Genomic DNA, 19,546 nt, shown 5'->3' on the forward strand with positions numbered 1-19,546 from the left:
GGCTCAAAGTAGTAGAGCGCTACCCTTGAGCACAAAGAGGCTCAGAGACAGTGCTCAGCAACAATGTCCAAGACCTAAGTTCAAGCCCCATGGCTGACCAAAAAAAAAACAAAACCTGCAGAATTTCCACTTATACTTAACTAACTTTGGTCCTAGAGGCCTAACCCCTGTCTGTGTCTTACAGGGAATCTGCCAACATTGCTAACACAATCCCTCCACAGCATGGGTACCTAGACTTGATTGCATCATGACTGCCTCTTTACTACAGCCCATGCGATTAAGAGCGCACCTTAGTGCTCTTAGCACTCACCTCCAGGAGGCTGTCCCCAACCAGAGCCACTAATAACTGGTGTCCGTTATGCTCCCGTACCAAGGCAGCGTTCTCAGAGGCATACATACACGTGAAGTCAAACATAGCCACATCGGGCTGCCCATAGTGATTGATGGCGAAATCCAGAGAGGGCAGCTGATGCTGCGTGGAGAAGTCCGCCGCCTCCCGGGCGTAGTTCAGCAGGGCCTCCTGGTCCACATTTTCCCGGGAGAGCAGAAGCTCTGTGTCAGTATAGTCCTGTCCAAGAACAACAGAGACACAAGAAAGAAAAGTCTAGGCTAAGCCAGCCCGGACCCTGCAACACATGTTAGGTTTACCTCATTTCACAGTTGTTCTTCGCACTCGTGTGATTTCACCTCCCCAGGTCAAATCTTTTTGTTGTTGTTGTTGTTGTTGATCATGGGGCTTGAACTCAGGGCCTGGGTACTATCCCTGAACCTCTTTGTGCTCAAGGGTAGTGCTTTACCACTTTGAGTCACAGCTCTACTTCTGGTTTTCTGGTGGTTAATTGGAGATAAGAGTCTCATGGATTTTCTCACCCAAGCTGGCTTTGAACTGTGATCCTTAGATCTCAGCTTCCTGAGTAGCTAGGGTTACAGGAGTGAGCTACCAGCACCTAGCTGTAAGCCAAATCTTTTACATATTATTAAAAAGAAAAGATTCATGGGAGCCTGTTTCCAAGAGTAAATGGGTTTTTCTGCCTACAAACAGTTTTAGCCTTTCTACTCATTAAAGAGCAAGTCACTATTCCTGAATTCCTGGCCAATCCACCTGAGCTGTCCAGAATATCTAATAACAGAATTATCTAGTAAATATCTAGTAGCTTATGTGACAATACTCTGTAAACTGAAAGAGCACTTATGGTTTATATTATCTTCTGGGTGCCTTTTTAGTAACTAGGATGACGTAAAACACTTTGACTTGCATAGCTTATTACACCCAAAGGAAGAACCCAAAACCTTCAGTGCAAAGAAATGTGCAGGCGAGAGCAGCATCAGTCCAGCCGTTATACTGAACATGGATCAGATGCTATCAAACCATACGTACGATTCTGCAAGTCTAGAAAGCACCAATAAAGAAAAACAAGGCTGTCTAAAAATGGACTTTCCACATAGGGATCAAAAAACTCCTCTGTTTCTGGAAGTTCTTACACTGAGTCAAGATTTTATTCTCCTAGAGGGGAGCCTACAGTTTCCAAGTGCCTCTGATGGTACTTCCAGCTACAATGACAAGATGTCAAAAGCTAAAATACAAACACTCAAGTTGGTCCCAGAAGTAGTGTTTGTTCAACATTAAGTGGCCATAATGGGTTTAATATCTAGCAGCATGCTAGAAGGCATACTCCCTGATCTCTACAAAAAAAGGAAGTCAAATCTTGCTGTTTTATATTGCTTTTATCTAAGTTTTACTGATAACCACAACTCTGCCCAGATGGCACATTTAAGTCTTAAGTCATCAGGCATCCCAATTGTTTTACTGAAAGCAATAAAACAGCCCCAGATAATGAACAAACCCACTATATAAAGCATCTAGCCAAACACATCTGGTCTTTGTTTTGGGCAGAATGGGCTGTACAAGCTGCTTTGTCCTGTTGCTCCCTGAACACATACAGAACCACTATGCTGAGAAAGACACAAGGTTCATGGGTGGAAAGCACACTCTGTACTGCAGGCACGTGCTCATCAGCTCACTCCCCACTCTACTCAGATAAGGCAATAGCGTGACTCATACCAGAGGGACCTGAAGCATTATCATCTTGCAGAGACAAAGGGCTCCCTCCCTGAGATAAGGCCGCAAGCCTGGTGGGAACTACAGGCCCAGATTGGCCTATCTGAGACTTCTCTGCTTCCACCTGTCTCATTACATCGGAACAGTAATGCTAACATTACTACCAGGAGATTAAGTAAGACTTCAACAGCTCTCCCTAAGTCTCAAATTTCACATCATCAACTCAGATACCACATACAAATTAGTTACAAAGGTAAAAGGGAGGTTGAACCTGGCTGAAGATCAATAGTGGGCACTTGTTCAATCAAGAGGAGGCCTAAACAGGCCCTAACCCAATCAGTATTGCCTAGATCTTTAATAACCATATCACCAGTTAACTTAAGAGTTGTCATAAGGCTGTCATAACACCAAGCCTTGCTTATTGGTCCAATCATTAACTAGTCATATGTAACTAACTACAACCACCAGCAAGTCACCTAAAATCAAGCTGGACATGATGTATGGCAAGACATCTGAAAAATACTCTCAAACACTCCAACAGTAGGGGAAATGAGTAGATTGTCGTTTCATTCATGGTAATAACTGTTAAAGCCAGGTGATGGGCACATGAGTTCATAATACTCTACACTCTACTTCTAGTTATAGTTTCAATCCTAATAAAGACTTTTAAAATTATAAGCCACAGGGGCTTCCAGGAGATGTGTTCAGCACTCATTTTCTTTCTCTTGAGGGAAAAAAAAACCTCCATCAGATCATAAAACTCCTTCTCTTGGTGATCATATTAAGCAGTTCAACAGAAAGTGGTTTGAAAGAAATCTATTGCTCACATGCAGTATCACCCCTTTGTCCAGTAAACTCTGCTTTTTGGCTGTCATAACGAAATAGTGCGTATCATCTTTATAGTAGACGATGTTCTCCAAATCAATACCTGTGACAAAAAAAAGTACTGTAAGAGTTTCTGAACTTAGAGCATTATGGCAGACAGAAAGATTATGCTTTGATCTAGGAGCCAGGACTGGAAAACTCCAGGCAGGAAAGATGTCCAGGCCTGGATTCTGATTTCCTATGTGTTCAGTTCATGAGGAGGGCTTTGTTTCCCTTGGTCTTACTCTATAACTGACTTAGCACCTTTGGTAACCCTAAAAACAATGAGAAAAAAATGTTTATAAGAATGGGGGAAAAAAACCAGACTGGAGATATGGCTTATGGGTAGAACACCAATCTAGGAAGCAGAAGAAGTCTTGAGCTCAAACCCCAGTATGGAATAAGAAAACCAAACAAAAACACAAGAAAAAGAATTCAACCTTTACAAGATGATATGGATGAGTTAATGGGTTAAATCTCTTTGACAGTGACCAAGGAGGAATCCCCTAAACTCCTATGTATGAGTGTGCGCACACACACATGCATGCCCATGCTAGTACCCGACTTGAACTCTTTAGCTTTTTTGCTCAAGAATGGCACTCTACCATTTAAGCAACATTTCTCCAGCTTTTTGCTGGTTGAAAAGTCTCTCAGAGGTATTGCCAGGACTGGCTTCAAACCACGATCCTCAGATCTCAGCCTCTTGAGTAGCTGACAGGCGTAAGCCACTGGTGCCTGGTCTCCTAGACTCAAGTACAGAACAGATGCTTGAAAGCTGAGTAAACTACTGTTTAATTCAGTTAATCAAAAATAAATGCAGGATTGAGAATGTGGCTTAGTGGTAGAGTGCTTGCCTAGCATGCATGAATCCCTGGGTTCGATTCCTCATACCACATACACAGAAAAGGCTGGAAGTGGCACTGTGGTTCAAATAGTAGAGTGCTAGCCTTTAGCAAAAGAAGCTCAGAGACAGTGCTCAGGCCCTTAGTTCAAGCCCCATGACTGGCAAAAATAAATAAATAAATAAATAAAATGGAAAGAAAGGAAGTTCTAGAAGACTGATACTTAGTTGTATCAAAATACTAAGCTAGGGGTTGGAGGCAAGGCTTAGTTGATAGTGCTCTGAGCAAAAGAGTCAAATGCTAAATTTGAGTCCCAGTTTCAGACCAAAAAGCAAGCAAACAAACAAATAAATGAAGTTAATCTATTCAAATCTACCAAACAACAAGCACATCTCTATCTAGCATGTGCTTTGCTTTTGAGCAAGCACACATTCTTTTTGCGGGGGGCGGGGGGCAGTGTGGTTACTAGGTAAGCATTCTACTTCTCCAGTCACACCCCACCCTCCCCTCACCCCATCTTTTTGCCTTCATTGTTTTCCAAGCAGGGACTTGTGCTTTTTGCCCAGGCCAGCCTCAGATCACAATCCTCCTACCTCTGGTTCCTACACAGCTCGGATTAAACTACCACGTATAGCTTTTTTCTTGAGATAGGTTTTCAAAGTTTTCACCTGGACCAAAATTATGACCTCATTATCTCCACTTCCAAGTAGCTGGCATTACTGTATAGGCCTAAGCCAGTGCACCTGGCAGATGGTTACATCCTTAAAAACTAATGTCAGATCCTCAGTAAAACCAGACTACTGCTACCTGGAGGCTTGCTCTATCCAGCACCATGGCTTCACCCCAGGTACAGAGGCAAAGGCTGTAGAGGAGGTGGTAGAAGGCAGAAAAGCAATTTCTTAAACCAATAAATCAATATAAACAAAGCCCAGAGCAGGCCAGGTGGGTGACTGAGAACGTAAGAGCATGTGGGACCAGAACACAAAGAGCAAAGGAGGAGGTGATGAGAGAGCGGAAGGCAACAGCAGAGTCACTGCCATATCACAGGCTGAAGTCAGACCCAGAGACATCAAGAGCCCACCCAGCCGCCCTCAGGAAGGCCCGTGCCTGGTTTTCCTGTCCTTACTCCTGTGGAGGCACCAACCTGTGGCTTCTCTCAGTTCTTGAAAAAATTTCTGGTTGAATATAAAAGCCACACCACTGATCTCCTCCACTTTGGCTTCTGCAGTTGTATTCCGGTTAATAAAATTTGCTGTAATGGCAATGGCCAGTTTGCCACGGAATTCTTTCCGACGAAATCCTGTAGGGAGAGAACTTTTCAGAGGTAGCAACAGTTGGCTGTAGAAAGATGATCTTCAAATGAAGCTGGGGATGTTGAAGAAGAGATTAAGGAATGTGGGGGGTGAGAATCAATAGAACAATTTTAGGGTAGATAAGCTCGTTCACCTACCAAAGAATTTTATCAGATCAGGAATGAAGTGAATGTCTCCTGAATCATTAACGAACTATTTGAAATCTACCTGACCAAAATATCACCTAGTACTGGGGATCCCATTTAAAAAGAGGGGGAGCTGGTTTATTAATGTTGGTTAAATCCTGCAGTGTCAACCTCTCAAAGTATAGCACATCTCCCGGTACTCAAGAAGTTCCCTCAGAAGGTGCCAGAGGAAGGATGAAGTATCACTCGATTAAAATCAACACGTGCAAATTCTTAAGGGTTGACACTTCTGGGGGCAGGACTGGCCTCTATTCTTCTATGAGCCAACCAAAGGAACAAGGCCAGTACCTTCCAACGTGTTCCTCCGGCCATCCCCACCGATGATCACTTCAAACTCATATTCTGATACAGGATGAGTTTTGGGGTGTACCAGTGCCCGCCAACCTATCCCTGTGGACAAAAGGCAAAGTAAAGATCATTATCTTGACCAAATTTGCACTTCCAAAACAGTTCTAGATATCTAGGCAATGATATTGCACAAAATCCCAAATCAAAACAAGAATGGAGGGGCTGGAAAGGTGGCTCAGTGGTAGAGCGCTTGCCTTGCAAGCATGAGGCCCTGGGTTCGATTCCTCAGCACTACATAAGCAGAAAAAAAAAAAGCTGGAAGTGGCGCTGTGGCTCAAGTGGTAGAGCACTAGCCTTGAGCTGAAGAGCTGAGGGACAGCGCCCAGGCCCAGAGTTCAGGCTCCATGACTGGACCCAAAAAACAAAACAAAACAAAACAAAAAACAAGAATGGAGGACAGTTGCTTAGACGGAAAACAGCTTTGATGAGTTCACCAAGGCACTTTCTCCACCTCCTGGTTTTCTATATCACAAATGTCTTTAATGTCTACTACTGCTCAAAGGCCTCCTCACGAAGTCCAAAGTCCTCAAAGGTATAAGCTGCACGGATGAAGCCCCTTCACTAGTTCTGTAAATACCTGCAAGTGCTTCTGCTTTTCTCCCTTGGTCGCATCTGTTTGCCCCCACTCAGTGCCTTCTAAGCCATCTTCATTTGCTCTATCCAACTTACGTTCATTCTCTTGGTCCTCAGGAGGCTGTACAAGTCCTTGGAATTCCACATTGACATGGATTTCGATACCTAGGATCAAGGCTACTTTCAACAGTATCAGCTGGAGCTGACGGATACCTGGGTAAATACAGAAACTATGCTGGTGAGAGCACATGGAGAGGAGACCCACAGCACTAGCTCCTCAGACTCCCAGCCACTGGCATACACGTCTGATCAAGTTCTCAAAGGTGTTTATACCAGGAGACACGTTCCAAGCCACATTCACTAGCCTCTGCTCCCTTTCTAAGGATAAATACAAATAGGTAGAAGAGACATTCTTAGGCACTTGCAGGGCCACTTCCATCTCTTGGGTTGGGAATTTGGAACAAAGCTTAGAGACAACACAGCAGTCAACTGGAGACTGTCTTCTATTTCCCCCTGATTCAGAGCCATCACTACAGCAGAGCTGCCTTCCTCTGGACTACAGCATGGCTCCCACCAGAGGACACATGCCAAGTGGCTTCCAAACATGCTCCTGGTGACTGCTTCTCACCTTACTCCACCACCAACCATCATACACTCTGACCAGGTACATAAGGGAGATCAGAATCCAATCCTATCCTCTTAACACCCTCTCCACCACGACTCTGCTGTGTAAAAAATGAGGTCCAATCTCATTCATTACTATAGGTTAATACCATTATTAGATGTCCAGTGAGTTCCTATCAGTGCCAGATCTGACACCAAAACCAGGTACACAGAAACAGAAATCTGGTTCCTGAGGTAAGATGCTTAGCCCCCCAAATTAATCCTGCCACCTCCAAGGGAGATAAACTTAGACAATGACCCCTGGGCTCTGTGACAGGCCAACTGACCAGCAGTCCATGACTAATCTGCAAGGGACAGATGAAAACCCACTAAGTCCTCCCAGTTATTTTCCTCAGTTTACCATGCATCACCCTCCCTTCTGAGACACGTTCCTAAAGACACATGGGATCCTGTGCTAGCACACATTCTCTTTCTGCAGGTAACTGTGGGTTCCAAGACACATTACAAATTACAGCCTGGCATATGAGCAGAGAGCCTCTTCTGCCAGGGAAGCGTGCCAACTGTCCACCAGCACTTTGAATAACTGGCATAACCACTTCAGACAGCAAACAGTCCAGGAGCTGACTACATTCAAAGGACACATCTAGAGGTAGAATAGCTCAGAATGAGGGTTCTTCGATAAAGCTTCCCTGGGATCATTAATAATAATCAACTTTCAAAAAGACGGCAACAAGCTGGGCGCTGGTAGCTCATGCCTGTTATCCTAGCTACCCAAAAGGCTGAGATTTGAGGATCACAGTTGGAAGCCAGTCTGGGCTGGAAAGTCCATGGGACGCTTATCTCCATACACTACTTGGAAAAGGCCAGAAGTGGCGCTGTGGCTCAAGTGTTAGAGTGCTTTGAGAGAACAACTCAGACAGCGCCCAAACCCTGAGTTCAAACCCCAGACACACACACACACACACACACACACACACACACACCCTACAACTTAAGAATGTAGATGCTACTGTGAACTGGTTTTCAGACAGACCACTTACAGTCATTTAAAAAAAATCATCTCAGAAAAGTAACAGATCCGCCAGGCGCTGGTGGCTCAAGCCTGTAATCCTAGCTACTCAGGAGGCTGAGATCTGAGGATCTCGGTTCAAATCCAGCCTGGGCAGGAAAGACTGTGAGACCCTTAACTCCAATAAACCACCAGAAAACCAGAAGTGGCGCTGTAGCTCAAGTGGTAGAGCTTTCGCCTTGAGCTGAAGAGCTGAGGGACAGGGCCCAGGCCCAGAGTTCAAGCCCCATGACCGACCAAAAAGAAAAAAAAGAAAAGTAACAGATCTCAAACAGGTTTGCAAGTGGTAACAGACTAGAAGAGCTGTCTAAACAAAGGGATCCTTGCCAGGCACCAGTGGCTCACACCTGTAATCCTAGCTATTCAGGAGGCTGAGATCTGTGGATCGCAGTTCAAAGCCAACCCAGGCAGGAGAGTCTGTAAGACTCTTATTTCCAATTAACCACCAGGAAACTAGAAGTGGCTCTGTGGCTCAAGAGCATCCAGGCCCAGAGTTCAAGCCCCACAACCAACCAGAAACAAAACAGAACAAAACAAAACAAAAACCAAAGGGATCCAGTATCAATTTCCCACTCACAACTCATCTAGGACTCTGCTTCTCTAGGTGTGGCTTCCTAGCTTGTGTTCCCTTGGCACTCAGTTCTTATACTAGCAGAGCATTTGGAAGATCACACAGAAGACAGGTAATTGCCTGTGCACTTCTCTCCTTGAACTAAGAACCAAACTGGCTACCTGATTCTCCACACCTGCCTCCTACCTATCCCCCACACCACAAGTGCTCAGACCAAGATGAGATGAGACAACTTTTGGCTAAGCCAAAACTTCTCCTTGCCTAGGGGATACTTGTAGTTGAGATCTTAGTTACAGAACCACTGGTGGCAGGTCTTCTGACTGTGAATTACGTAACAGATACCAATAGGATCAGAATAGACCAGGCTGCTGAGTAGGAATTCCTGAGGTACCCTACCTGTCTGAAGTCTACTGAGCATGCAGGCAGGGCAAGGGTGGAACCCTACAAGAGCGCCGGTGTTACTCACTGATATGGTCAATGGCTCCAGCACAGAACTTGCCATAGAATTTCTTGGCACCCAGACCTCGCAGATCATGTATGGTGAAGGGCCAGAGATGTAAGACATTGTTGCGGGAAAAAGCATCTCGCTTCTCAATAACCACCACCTTGGCTCCCAACAAGGACAAGTCGATGGCTGTGCGCAGACCACAGGGACCAGCACCAATGATGAGACACTGAAAAACACAGCAACTTTTAGAGCAAAGACTGTACCTCTTACACTTCTAGAGTAGTTACATGACATCAGAGCCAGGTTTGTGAAAACCCTCCACTCAGGCTATTCTCCCCCAAGAAATGTTCAGGCCCATCTGAGTAACAATACTTGTGATGGCTTGAGGGAGCTCATAACTCTGTGGGTGAAGAAAACTGAACTGTTAGCACAAGGCATAAGCCCAGCACCTGTGTACAGTGGTAACCTGGAAAGCTCAGAGATCTGCAATAGATTTAAATGGGTAGCCATTTGAACAAATTATATATATGAAAGAAAAATTCACTTTTTGTTGTTGTTGTTGTTGGTTGTGGGGCTTGAAATATGGGCCTGGGTACGGTCCCTCAGCTCTTCAGCTTAAGGTGAGTGCTCTACCACTTGAGCCACACCGCCACTTCTGGTTTTCCTGGAGATTTATTGCAGATAGAAGTCTCATGGACTTTCCTGCCTGGGCTGGCTTTGAACCCTGATCCTCAGATCTCAGCCTCCTGAGAAATAGGATTACAGGCGTGAGCCACCAGCACCCAGATGAAAAATTCACTTTTAAGCTTTGATTAGCAGGAGAGGACCTTCTCATATCTTTCTAAGTTTAGCATTTTACAGATTATTAAATATATGGTCAAAGCAATCTTTGAATCCAGATTGGCTTTACCACACAAACAACTTCCAGGAGGCAACTCTAAAGATCCGAAGTTTCATGTGGTGAAATGAGTGGTAAAGTTGTTATTTCCAGGGTGAAAGTCACGGAAATGCTCTTGAAAATCCACACTCTAGCGAAGGACTGGGGTGAGGTGAGACTAGCGTGCGCAGAAAGAGAACATGGCTTTGCGCTCCTTTTCTTTATCTTCCTTTATCTATTTTTGTTTGTTCGATGTTGGTGCTGAGGATAGAATCCTAGGTCTCAGGCATGCCAGACAAGCATCCTACCATTAAACTTCCACCCTCTCTGGCCCCTTCCTTCATTCTTACTGAAGTCTAGTAATCGCTCATGGAAGTCATACCTTCAAACTTTTTGACCAGGGTGGGTCTTCAGGCATTCACACATCCATACAGGACAAATTAAAGCTCATGAAAGGCCAAAATAACATAAACTGACGTCATTTGCAAATTTGTTTCCCGGCTAACTGTTCCCAAATACCTCAGAGAACATGTTCTCACAAGGAAGGAGGCAGGAAACGTCTCTTTCCTTCCCCACTTCCTCACGCCTGCTCCACACAAGTGAATGCACACCTCAAGTCTCTGTCCAAGCCAACCTGCTTCACGGAAATCTTACTTCTGTATACTGTAAAGGCAGGAGAAGTAGTGCAACTCACAAACATAGACGTTTGGAATATGAACAGGATAGTCTGAAACATGTGGAAATTCCTGGCCAGGTGCTGAGTATGGACTGAGGACTTGGTAAAGATGACATACAAATCCCAGGAGCCATGTTCAGATGGGATGCCAAGGGATCCCTTGGAATCTTTAGCTAGGATGCCCAGCTAAGCGGCTTATGTCCTTCCTATGTCCAGATGCGGTGTTAAGGGGCCTACTTCAGTGCCTTACATCATTCCTGTGTCAGATGGCGTGCTAAGGGGCCTAGCTCAGTGACTTACGTCCTTTCCATGGTAGTTCAGTGACTTCCTTCCTTCCAAATAAATATTTAAAAAGTTTCTATAGAGCCGGGCGCTGGTGGCTCACGCCTATAATCCTAGCTACTCAGGTGGCTGAGATCTGAGGATCACAGTTCAAACCCAGCCCAGGCAGGAAAGTCCGTGAGACTCTTATCTCCAATAAACCACCAGAAAATGTAAAGTGGTGCTGTGGGTGAAGTGGTAGAATGCTAGCCTTGAGCTGAAGAGCTGAGGGACAGGGCCAAGCCCAGAGTTCAAGACCCATGATCGACAAAAAGTTTCTATATATTTGACCTAGGGTTATTTTTAAACAGTTGAGACTTTGTATATCGATACATAAACGCAAGAAATAGGCTCAGAATAGGGAGTGACACATGGAACAGTGAAATCAAACATGAGTAGCAGATCTGTAAAGTTTTAACCTAAACTTAACTTCTTTGATTAGGCTGAGAACAGACTGCCTGGTTCTCGCCTTGTCCACCTCTCTCAATCCTTCTCGTTGGCACAGGTTAAATGCTTGTGCCAGTGACCCCAGGGCCAAGAGCAGACAGGCCCTCACCTTGGTGTTAGCACATGCTTTTCCCTTTCTGTAGTCTTTGTGACTGCCCCGTTTGTCCAACTTGGTCCAGAGGGCTTTGGCCTTCCAGTAGTTGAGCTTGGACTTCAGCTTGTGGTAGAAGGAGCGGTAGTCCTTAGGCTTCAGTTCCAGGTGGTCACAGAGTTCCTGGAAGGCCCTGAGGGTTCCCTTACAGGTGGTGGCCTGGACAAATCGGTCGAAAAGGACATGAGCTTGGTTCATCACCTCGTGCTTGTTCTCCTCCATGCTCTCGACAATCAGCACCCCGAGAGGGGCAACGGGAGGGCTGCTGATCCACCAGACACTGTCACCTTAATCTAATAAAGAGAAGGAAGAGAAAGAATGGTCAATACTTCTGTGTCTACATACCCTTCTCCAAAGCAGAGTTCCCAAGTGGTAACATGCACGCACCCAGCCAATGTGCAGTGAGGCTTCCCAGGCACATTGCAGGCATGCAAGAGGAGTAACAGCCCTGCTTTCAGGGATCTTAACAGTCTAGTGGATGAGAAAGACACATGAACAGAATACTATGGGATACTACAGAATGTTCTATAGAATACTATACACTTTCTAGTGTCATTCTAAGTGCCACTAGAAAGAGGCGCAAGAGTACCTAAACCATAGGGTAGGGAGATGCGGTCTCCCACACACACACTGAAGATGAACCTCCAAGGAGGCCGCCAGGCTTTCTGGAACATAAGGAAGGAAAAAGTGCAGGATGTGCTTGGGAAGTAAAACCAGGGACTCTGAATGGGAAGGTGGCTCAGAGGTAGAGCGCTTGCCTTGCATGCTTGAGGCCCTGGGATCGATTCCTCAGCACCACATAAGCAGGGGAAAAAAAAGCCGGAAGTGGCGCTGTGGTTCAAGTGGTAGAGTACTTACTAGCTGCTTTGAGCTGAAGAGCTGAGGAACAGTGCCCAGACCCAGAGTTCAGGCCCCATGACCGGACCCCCCCAAAAAAACAAAACAAAACAAAACCAGGGACTCTTACAGATCAAAGAGGCAAGAATGATTTCTACCTTTCCAGTTCAGACTACTGGGAAGTCGTGACAGACAGCCAATGGGTTGAAAACAGAAGCAGTTTTAGAGCACCAAACAGAGAAGACCAGAAGGAACCTCCTCATATCATATTATCATTAAAACATTAAGAGTGTTGGGTGCTGGTGGCTCACACCTATAATCCTAGCTACTCAGGAGGAGGCTGAGATCTGAGGATCTCAGTTCAAAGTCAACCCTGGGCAGCAAAGCCCACGAGACTCTTATCTCCAATTAACCACTGGGAAACTGGAAGTGGTGCTGTGGCTCAAAGTGGTGAGAGCACCACTAGCCTTGAGAGAAAGAGCTCAGGGGCAACAACCAGACCCTCAGTTCAGGTCCCAATACTGACAAAACAACAACAACAACAACAACAACACCCTTAAAGGTATCATTAAGGCTGGGAAGGTGGCTCAGTGGTAGAGCACTTGCCTTGCATGTATGAGGCCCTGGGTTTGATTCCTCAGCACCACATAGGCAGAAAAAAAAAAAACCTGGAAGTGGCGCTGTGGCTCAAGTAGTAGCGCGCTAACCTTGAGCTAAAGAGCTGAGGGACAGCACCCAGGCCCAGAGTACAGGCCCCATGACCAGACCCTCCCCCTCGCCCCCCGCAAAAAAAAAAAAAGTATCATTAAGTGCACAAAATGAAGAAAGAATATTGAACATTAGAAGAGATGTGCCAAGTCATATACAAAGGCAAACCTATCAGAATAACTGTAGAAACTTAAGACCAAGGAGAATATGGAACGATGTATTTCAAGCCTTGAAAGAAAATTACTACCTAGCCTATATTACTGCATCTAACAAAGCTAACTTTCATAATTGAAGGAAAAACAAAATAAATGCAGACTACAGGAATTCAGGTCCACCAAGCCAGCACTGCAGTAGATAAAGAATCCTACATGTAGAAGAGGAAGATAAAGGCACCATGCAAAATTTTTACTAAATGGTAAAATGTTTTACTAAATGGCTAGCTAAATGAAGACTAGGAGAGAATCAAACACTATAAAAAACAACCGTGAAGTGACTTAAACCTGATGGTTTAAGCCGCAAGTGCCTATGAAATCGGCTCTCAAAGGATAGGCACCCAGTTTCACAAAGACACGGACTAGGCCCAGGGTTTGCATGTGAGAAAGAATTGCCCACTATGAAAAAGTAACATTCTGCTTTTCTCTACATCTCACTGTCGCAGCTGACTAAGCCAAATCAGCTGGAGATACGTTTTAAATTTCATGGGAAAGTAGTAAATACGGGATCTGAGCTTCCCTGGTGTTTTCCCTATCAACAGCTAGGCCTCTTCTAGTACTCAACAACCTTTCCTAGCTCTGTATATTAAAATGTGCACTGCTAATAAATATAGCTCCTTCCAACATCCATGTGTCCAAGAGTCCAGTAGGAAAAGCAACTAGGAATCTTAAGTACATGCAGCCCAGTGGCAGAACATTTGCTTAGCATGTGCACATTAGGTTCCAGCACAGCAAATAGAAACAAGAATAAAATAAAGGAATTAACTAGAACTGACTTTTAGCTTCCCCTAAATAAGGTTTTACCTCTGGTAGAAAGAACCAGCAAAATAATTTAAAGCCCTTTAACAAAAAACAAAAACAGCACCTTCTTCTTTCATGCTAAGGCTTATCTTAGAAAAGCTGGCTTGTCAAAGATGGCTTGTAGGAGAGGAAAAATCCAGATGTGTTTAGAGAGGCAGAAGAAAGAATGGCAGACAACAACCAGGGATTGGAAATAAAGGTCCCAGGCAGTGCTGCCACCTGGGGTGGGGTGCGTGGGGAGGAGGGGCACGGGGGCAGAGGCCTGGGCGCAGGGGTGAAGGGGCAGGGCAGGACGGTGGGGCTGCCTCTTCCCTCTGGTGTGGGATCACCACAGCTGTTACTTACCCTTCTGGGAACAGGCAACACAGTACAACCCCGGCTCCTACCCACCACCTGTGTTCACAACCAACCTTACCTCCTCCAGGGTCACAATTAAATGTGTGGCAAGCTTTGAACACAGCAGGTCTGATCTGCTTCTTGCCGAGGGGTAAAATGACTTTTCTCTGTTTGGAATCAACAGCCATTGTCTACTTCTTGCCAAGATTCAGAGCACTCAAAACCATGATATTCTCGCTGAATGCGAACCACGTATCTCTAAAAGCCTCTCCTGGTCACAGCTATTCCCCTGCTTCCCATGTACCCGCCCCCTGGCACATCACCTTTGGCCAAAGAATTCTGCTGCAGGGGCTGACATTCCCTTCCATGTGGCCTACTTTGCGGTAAACATCCCCTAAGAGCTGCTAACCACCACAGCGCATTTCCAAACGAAATCTCACAGGAGGTGTGTGCCTCCTTAAGAACCACTCCAACTCTGTGAAAACACTTCCAAATGAACACGTTTGGTCCCAGCTTCTGAAGGCCGCAGCACGCCTGCTTCCAAGCACAGGCCAGCATTAGGTGCACAACCTGAAGGGCACTAATGACAACGGAGGAACAGAGGGAAGTCGGTTCCTGGAACAATGAGACAGGCACCCCACGGCAAGAACACGTGGGACAGAGTCCCTTGGGCCGCCTCACCTTTCTACTCCTGCAAGCCAGATGGCTGTATCAGGAAGAAAGTCTGCAGTGTTCCGAGCATTGTTCTGTGGCTCTGCCACACTGAGCGTCTCGTCCACCAGGGACTTGCCCAGCATTCTGACTCACTCGGAACAGCCGGGAAGAACGAGAAGAGAAGGGCCTGCATTTGTCCCCTGCCCCCATACATCGTGTCCTCCTGGCCTGTCTTGGACCACCTTGTGTACAACGCATCCCTGGCATCTTGGAAAAACCAACATTCATAATCACAGGAACCTAGAGATCAAGAAACCTGGTCAGAACGTACCAGAAACCCCCGGGTCAGAAAAACACAGGTCTGGGAGAGAGGGAGGGGGGAAGGGAGAGGCCTGAGGAGGAAAGAGGAAGAAGCAGTTTCCAAAGCATCTGTATGACTCTGCCAGCTAACAACACCCCTAGGGCTTTGTCTCATGGCAGCTGCCTGCTGACGCAGGCGCTCAGTGCATTCCTGGACCAAGGAGAAAGAACATGTGGGAACAGTGTTCATGTTACTGGTCACAACAAAGAGTGAAGGTTGCCCTGACTCATGGCTGCTTGTGAGAACTCTCGGCCTCATGCCCTTAGAATGAGGGGTAGTTATCTGGAGGTAAAGAAAGAAAGAGCCTTTATAAATAGAAAAGGAAGCCTGGTGCTGATGGCTCATGCCTGTAATCCAAGCTACTCAGGGGCTGAGATCTGAGGATCATGGTTCAAATCTAGCCCAAGTAGCAAAGTCCCCATGGGACTCTTATCTCCAATTATCCACTCAAAAACTGGAAGTGGTGCTGTGGCTCAAGTGGTGGAACACTAACCTGGAGCACAAAAAGGCTCTGGAACACAGGCCCTTAGCAAGCCCCACAACTGACCCCCCAAAAAAAAGGAAAAGAAAAAGGTAGCCAGAAACCAGTGGCTCACGCCTCTCATCCTAGCTAATCAGGAGGCTGAGATCTGAGGATTGTGGTTCGAAGCCAGCCCAGGCAGGAAAGTCTGTGAGACTCTTACCCGCAATTAACCAGCAAAAAGCCAGAAGTAAAGCTGTCCTCATGTCCTCAAGTTGTAGAGCACTAGCCTTGTGCACAAAAGCTCAAGGCCCTGAGTTCAAGCCCCAGGAAGAACACAAAAAAGGAAAGTAGATAGGAAGGAAGGAAGGAAGGAAGGAAGGAAGGAAGGAAGGAAGGAAGGAAGGAAGGAAGGAAGGAAGGAAGGAAGGCAGGCAAGTAAGTCAGGGCGATGTTTCACACCTGTAATCCTAGCTACTCAGGAGGCTGAAATCTGATGATGGTGGTTCAAAGTCAGCCCACGCATGAAAATCCCTAAGACTCTTATCTTTAGTGAACTGCCAGAAAACCAGAAGTGGCACTGGGCTCAAAAGTGGTAGAGCACTAGCCTTGAGTTAAAAATCTCAGGGACAGTGCCCAAGCCCTGAGTTCAAGCCCCACAACCAATAATAATAAAATAAACAAAGAGGGAAGGAGGGAGGGAGAAACAGAAGGAGAAAGGGAAGAAGAAAAGGACAAGAAGAATGACAGGGGTGTGTGTGAGATGAACTGGAAAACACCGTATATGTGTGGAAATATAACAATGAAATCCCTCCCTATATAACTAATGTAAGCTAAGAAGAAGAAAAAAAGAAGAGAAAAAAGAAAATAAGAATCACACTTGAAGAGTACAGGAGCAGAGTGAAGCCTAGTTAACTTTCCCCTGCCTCCCACCATCAATACACCCCTAAGTATGCAAATCTCTGAACCTGAAAGTAATCTACCAAGTACTCCTTTTCTCAGCCCCTTCAGGGAGAGGTATACAGTTAGGAGAAGATTCAGGTGAAAACTCCATTTCAGATTATTGAGATTCCCTCATGGTTTGCCTCAGAAACTAAAACGGAAGTCACCAAAGTGCCTCAAGTTCTTGATTAATCTTTCTGCAGCACAAGCCACTGGGTTGCTGGGATCTGTGGAGAGGACACTAAAGCCCTTGCCAATGAGTTAGTAAGTGCACCAAATGGAAGGGCGGGACTCAGGCTCGTCGCTCTTAGATAAATGCTATAGGATCCTAGGAAGTAAGCTCAAAATGCAATGGGGAAAAATAGTCCTTTGTTTATCTTCCCCCAAAATGTTTTTATTGTGGTAATAATAAAAACATTTTGTGTGTTTGTGTAAGACAAGCCTCAGTACACAACCCAAACTGATCTTGAATTCCCTAGGCTTAAGTGATCCTCTCGCTTTAGATTCCTGAGCAGCTAGGACTACAGGCATGGACGACCATGCTTGCTTGGCTCATCTTGGCCTATTTTAAGCATTTAGTAGTTTTATTAAATACATTCACAAGAATGTGTAAACATCATCACCATTCATCTCTGTAACTCTTTACATCTTATAAAATAAAACCCTATATCCATTAGCCAATAGCTCTCCATTTCCCTCTAGCCCCAAGCAACCAATATTCTACTTTGTTTCTATGATCTTCAATACTCTCATAAAAATCAAATCATATAGTATTTGATTTTTATGTGGATTATCTAACTTAGTACAATGTCCTTAACACTGATCCATGCTGGAGATATTTCAGAATTTCCTTCCTTTTTAAGGTTGAAGAATATTCCATTTTATGTTAGGATCACATTTTTCTTATTTATTCATACTTGTTGATGGGTATTTATTTTGCTTCCACATTTTAGCTACAGTTGATAATGTAGCTATGAACCTGAGTACACATTTTTCTTTCAAAACCTTACTTCTGATGGGCACTGGTGACGCCTGTAATCCTAGCTACTCAAGAGGCTGAGACCTGAGAATTGCAGTTCAAAGCCAGCCCAGGAAAAGGAAAAGCCATGAAACTCTTATCTCCAATGAACCACCAGAAAACCAGAAGTAGTGCTGTGGCTCAAGTGGTAGAGCACTAGCCTTGAGCTGAAGACCTGAGGGACAATGCTCAGGCCCAGAGTTCAAGCCCCATGACCAACAAAGCAAGCAAGCAAACAAACAAAAACACCTTACTTTTAAGAGTTTTGGATATATGTGAAGTTGGGGTTGCTCTATAGTTACCTTTTGGAGGAACTTTTATACTGTCTTCTTTGGTGGATATACTATCTCATATTCCCATGAGTAGTGAACACGGGTTCCACTTCTCCATGTTCTCACCAAGATTTACTATTTTAGTTTTCCTTAGCATAATTCTTTACATCATCCAAAGGTGTGGGGTAGCATCTCACTGTATTTTTTTTTGGGGGGGGGGGGGGTCCAGTCGTGGGGCCTGAACTCTGGGCCTGGGCGCTGTCCCTCAGCTCTTCAGCTCAAGGCTCTACCACTTGAGCCACAGCGCCACTTCTGGCTTTTTCTGCTTATGTGGTACCAAAGAGTCGAACCCAGGGCCTCATGCATGCAAGGCAAGCGCTCTACCACTGAGCCACCTTCCCAGCCCCTCACTGTATTTTTTATTTGTGCTCTCTTAATGACTAGTGGTGTGAAGCAGTACTAATCATCAGACAGTTACCTATCTTCTTTTGAGGAATGTGTCTCTTGCCCATTCTTGAATTGTTTTTGTTCTTGTTAAGCTTTTAGGCATTCTCTGTATATTCTGGATACTAATCTTTTATCAAGTAAGGGGTTTAATACTGCCTTCCTACTCTGTTGGTTCCAGAAGGTGTAATAATGACAATGGGGGGGGGGGGGGTTAAAGGGCAGGCCTGGGCCAATAAGCTCCTGCTGTGCTTCCCTGTTACAAAAGGCAGGAGACTCCTTTGTTGGGTATAACAGGGAATAGTTACAAGTGTCAGGCCATACTTTGTGCAAGCCCACCAATGCCACGAGGCAGAAGGCATTAGGCTTATTTTGAAGATGGGGAAACGGTAGTTTGAAAAAGTTCAAAGGTTCCAAAGCACAAAAGTAGTAGTTATGGACCCAGAGCTACCTACCAAACAGCCTAACTCCTTCTCACTGTGGGAAAAAAAACAGATGGGACTACAGCTTAAGAAATAAAAGCTTGCCGGGCGCTAGTGCTCACGCTTGTAATCCCAGCTGCTCAGGAGGCTGAGATATAAGGATCGTGGTTCAAAGCCAGCCCAGGCAGGAAAGGTCGTGAGACTCTTATCTCCCATAAACCACTACGAAAACCAGAATGGCTCTGTGGCTCAAGTGACAGAGTGCTAGCCTTGAGCTGAAGAACTGAGGGACAGCACCCAGGCTCAGAGTTGAAGCTCAAAGAAAGAAGGAAGGAAGGAAGGAAGGAAGGAAGGAAGGAAGGAAGGAAGGAAGGAAGGAAGGAAGGAAGGAAGGAAGGAAGGAAGGAAGGAAGGAAGGAAGACAGGCAGGCAGGCTCATCAGAGAGACATGGTGCTTAGAAGCAGGGATGCGCAGACAATCTGCTAGAAATAGCTGCCCAGCTACAGCGGGTTATGCACTTTCAAGAAAACTTAGAAGACATACGCGCAATACAGAATTCTTTTCCATCTCAAGGCTTATCATTGCATCTGCTCCTTTGAAATGGACCCAGCGCAGCCTGGTTTTACAGAAACACTTCCTATTGGCTGCTAAAAGGCTGAGTAGCTAAAAGTGCAAATACAAGACTTATCAGTCTGCACTTTTAGCAGGCT

General features: G+C 45.4%; 1 protein-coding gene across 1 annotated transcript in view; it reads right to left on the reverse strand.

Annotated features, from left to right (window-relative positions):
- Mical3 (microtubule associated monooxygenase, calponin and LIM domain containing 3) overlaps positions 1-19,546 on the reverse strand; it is a 145,992-nt gene that overhangs the window by 88,094 nt on the left and 38,352 nt on the right. Inside the window, exons 2-8 of the mRNA XM_042672120.1 lie at positions 11,327-11,661; positions 8,915-9,122; positions 6,281-6,397; positions 5,552-5,653; positions 4,910-5,065; positions 2,887-2,987; positions 311-568 (exon numbers count right to left, since the gene is read on the reverse strand). Of these exons, the coding sequence (XP_042528054.1) occupies positions 311-568; positions 2,887-2,987; positions 4,910-5,065; positions 5,552-5,653; positions 6,281-6,397; positions 8,915-9,122; positions 11,327-11,590 (1,206 nt within the window). The 5' untranslated portion in view covers positions 11,591-11,661. The remainder of the gene's footprint in view (positions 1-310; positions 569-2,886; positions 2,988-4,909; positions 5,066-5,551; positions 5,654-6,280; positions 6,398-8,914; positions 9,123-11,326; positions 11,662-19,546) is intronic.

This window comes from Dipodomys spectabilis, unplaced genomic scaffold (assembly GCF_019054845.1).
Source record: "Dipodomys spectabilis isolate Male_0828 unplaced genomic scaffold, ASM1905484v1 ptg000671l, whole genome shotgun sequence".
Taxonomy (NCBI): domain Eukaryota; kingdom Metazoa; phylum Chordata; class Mammalia; order Rodentia; family Heteromyidae; genus Dipodomys; species Dipodomys spectabilis.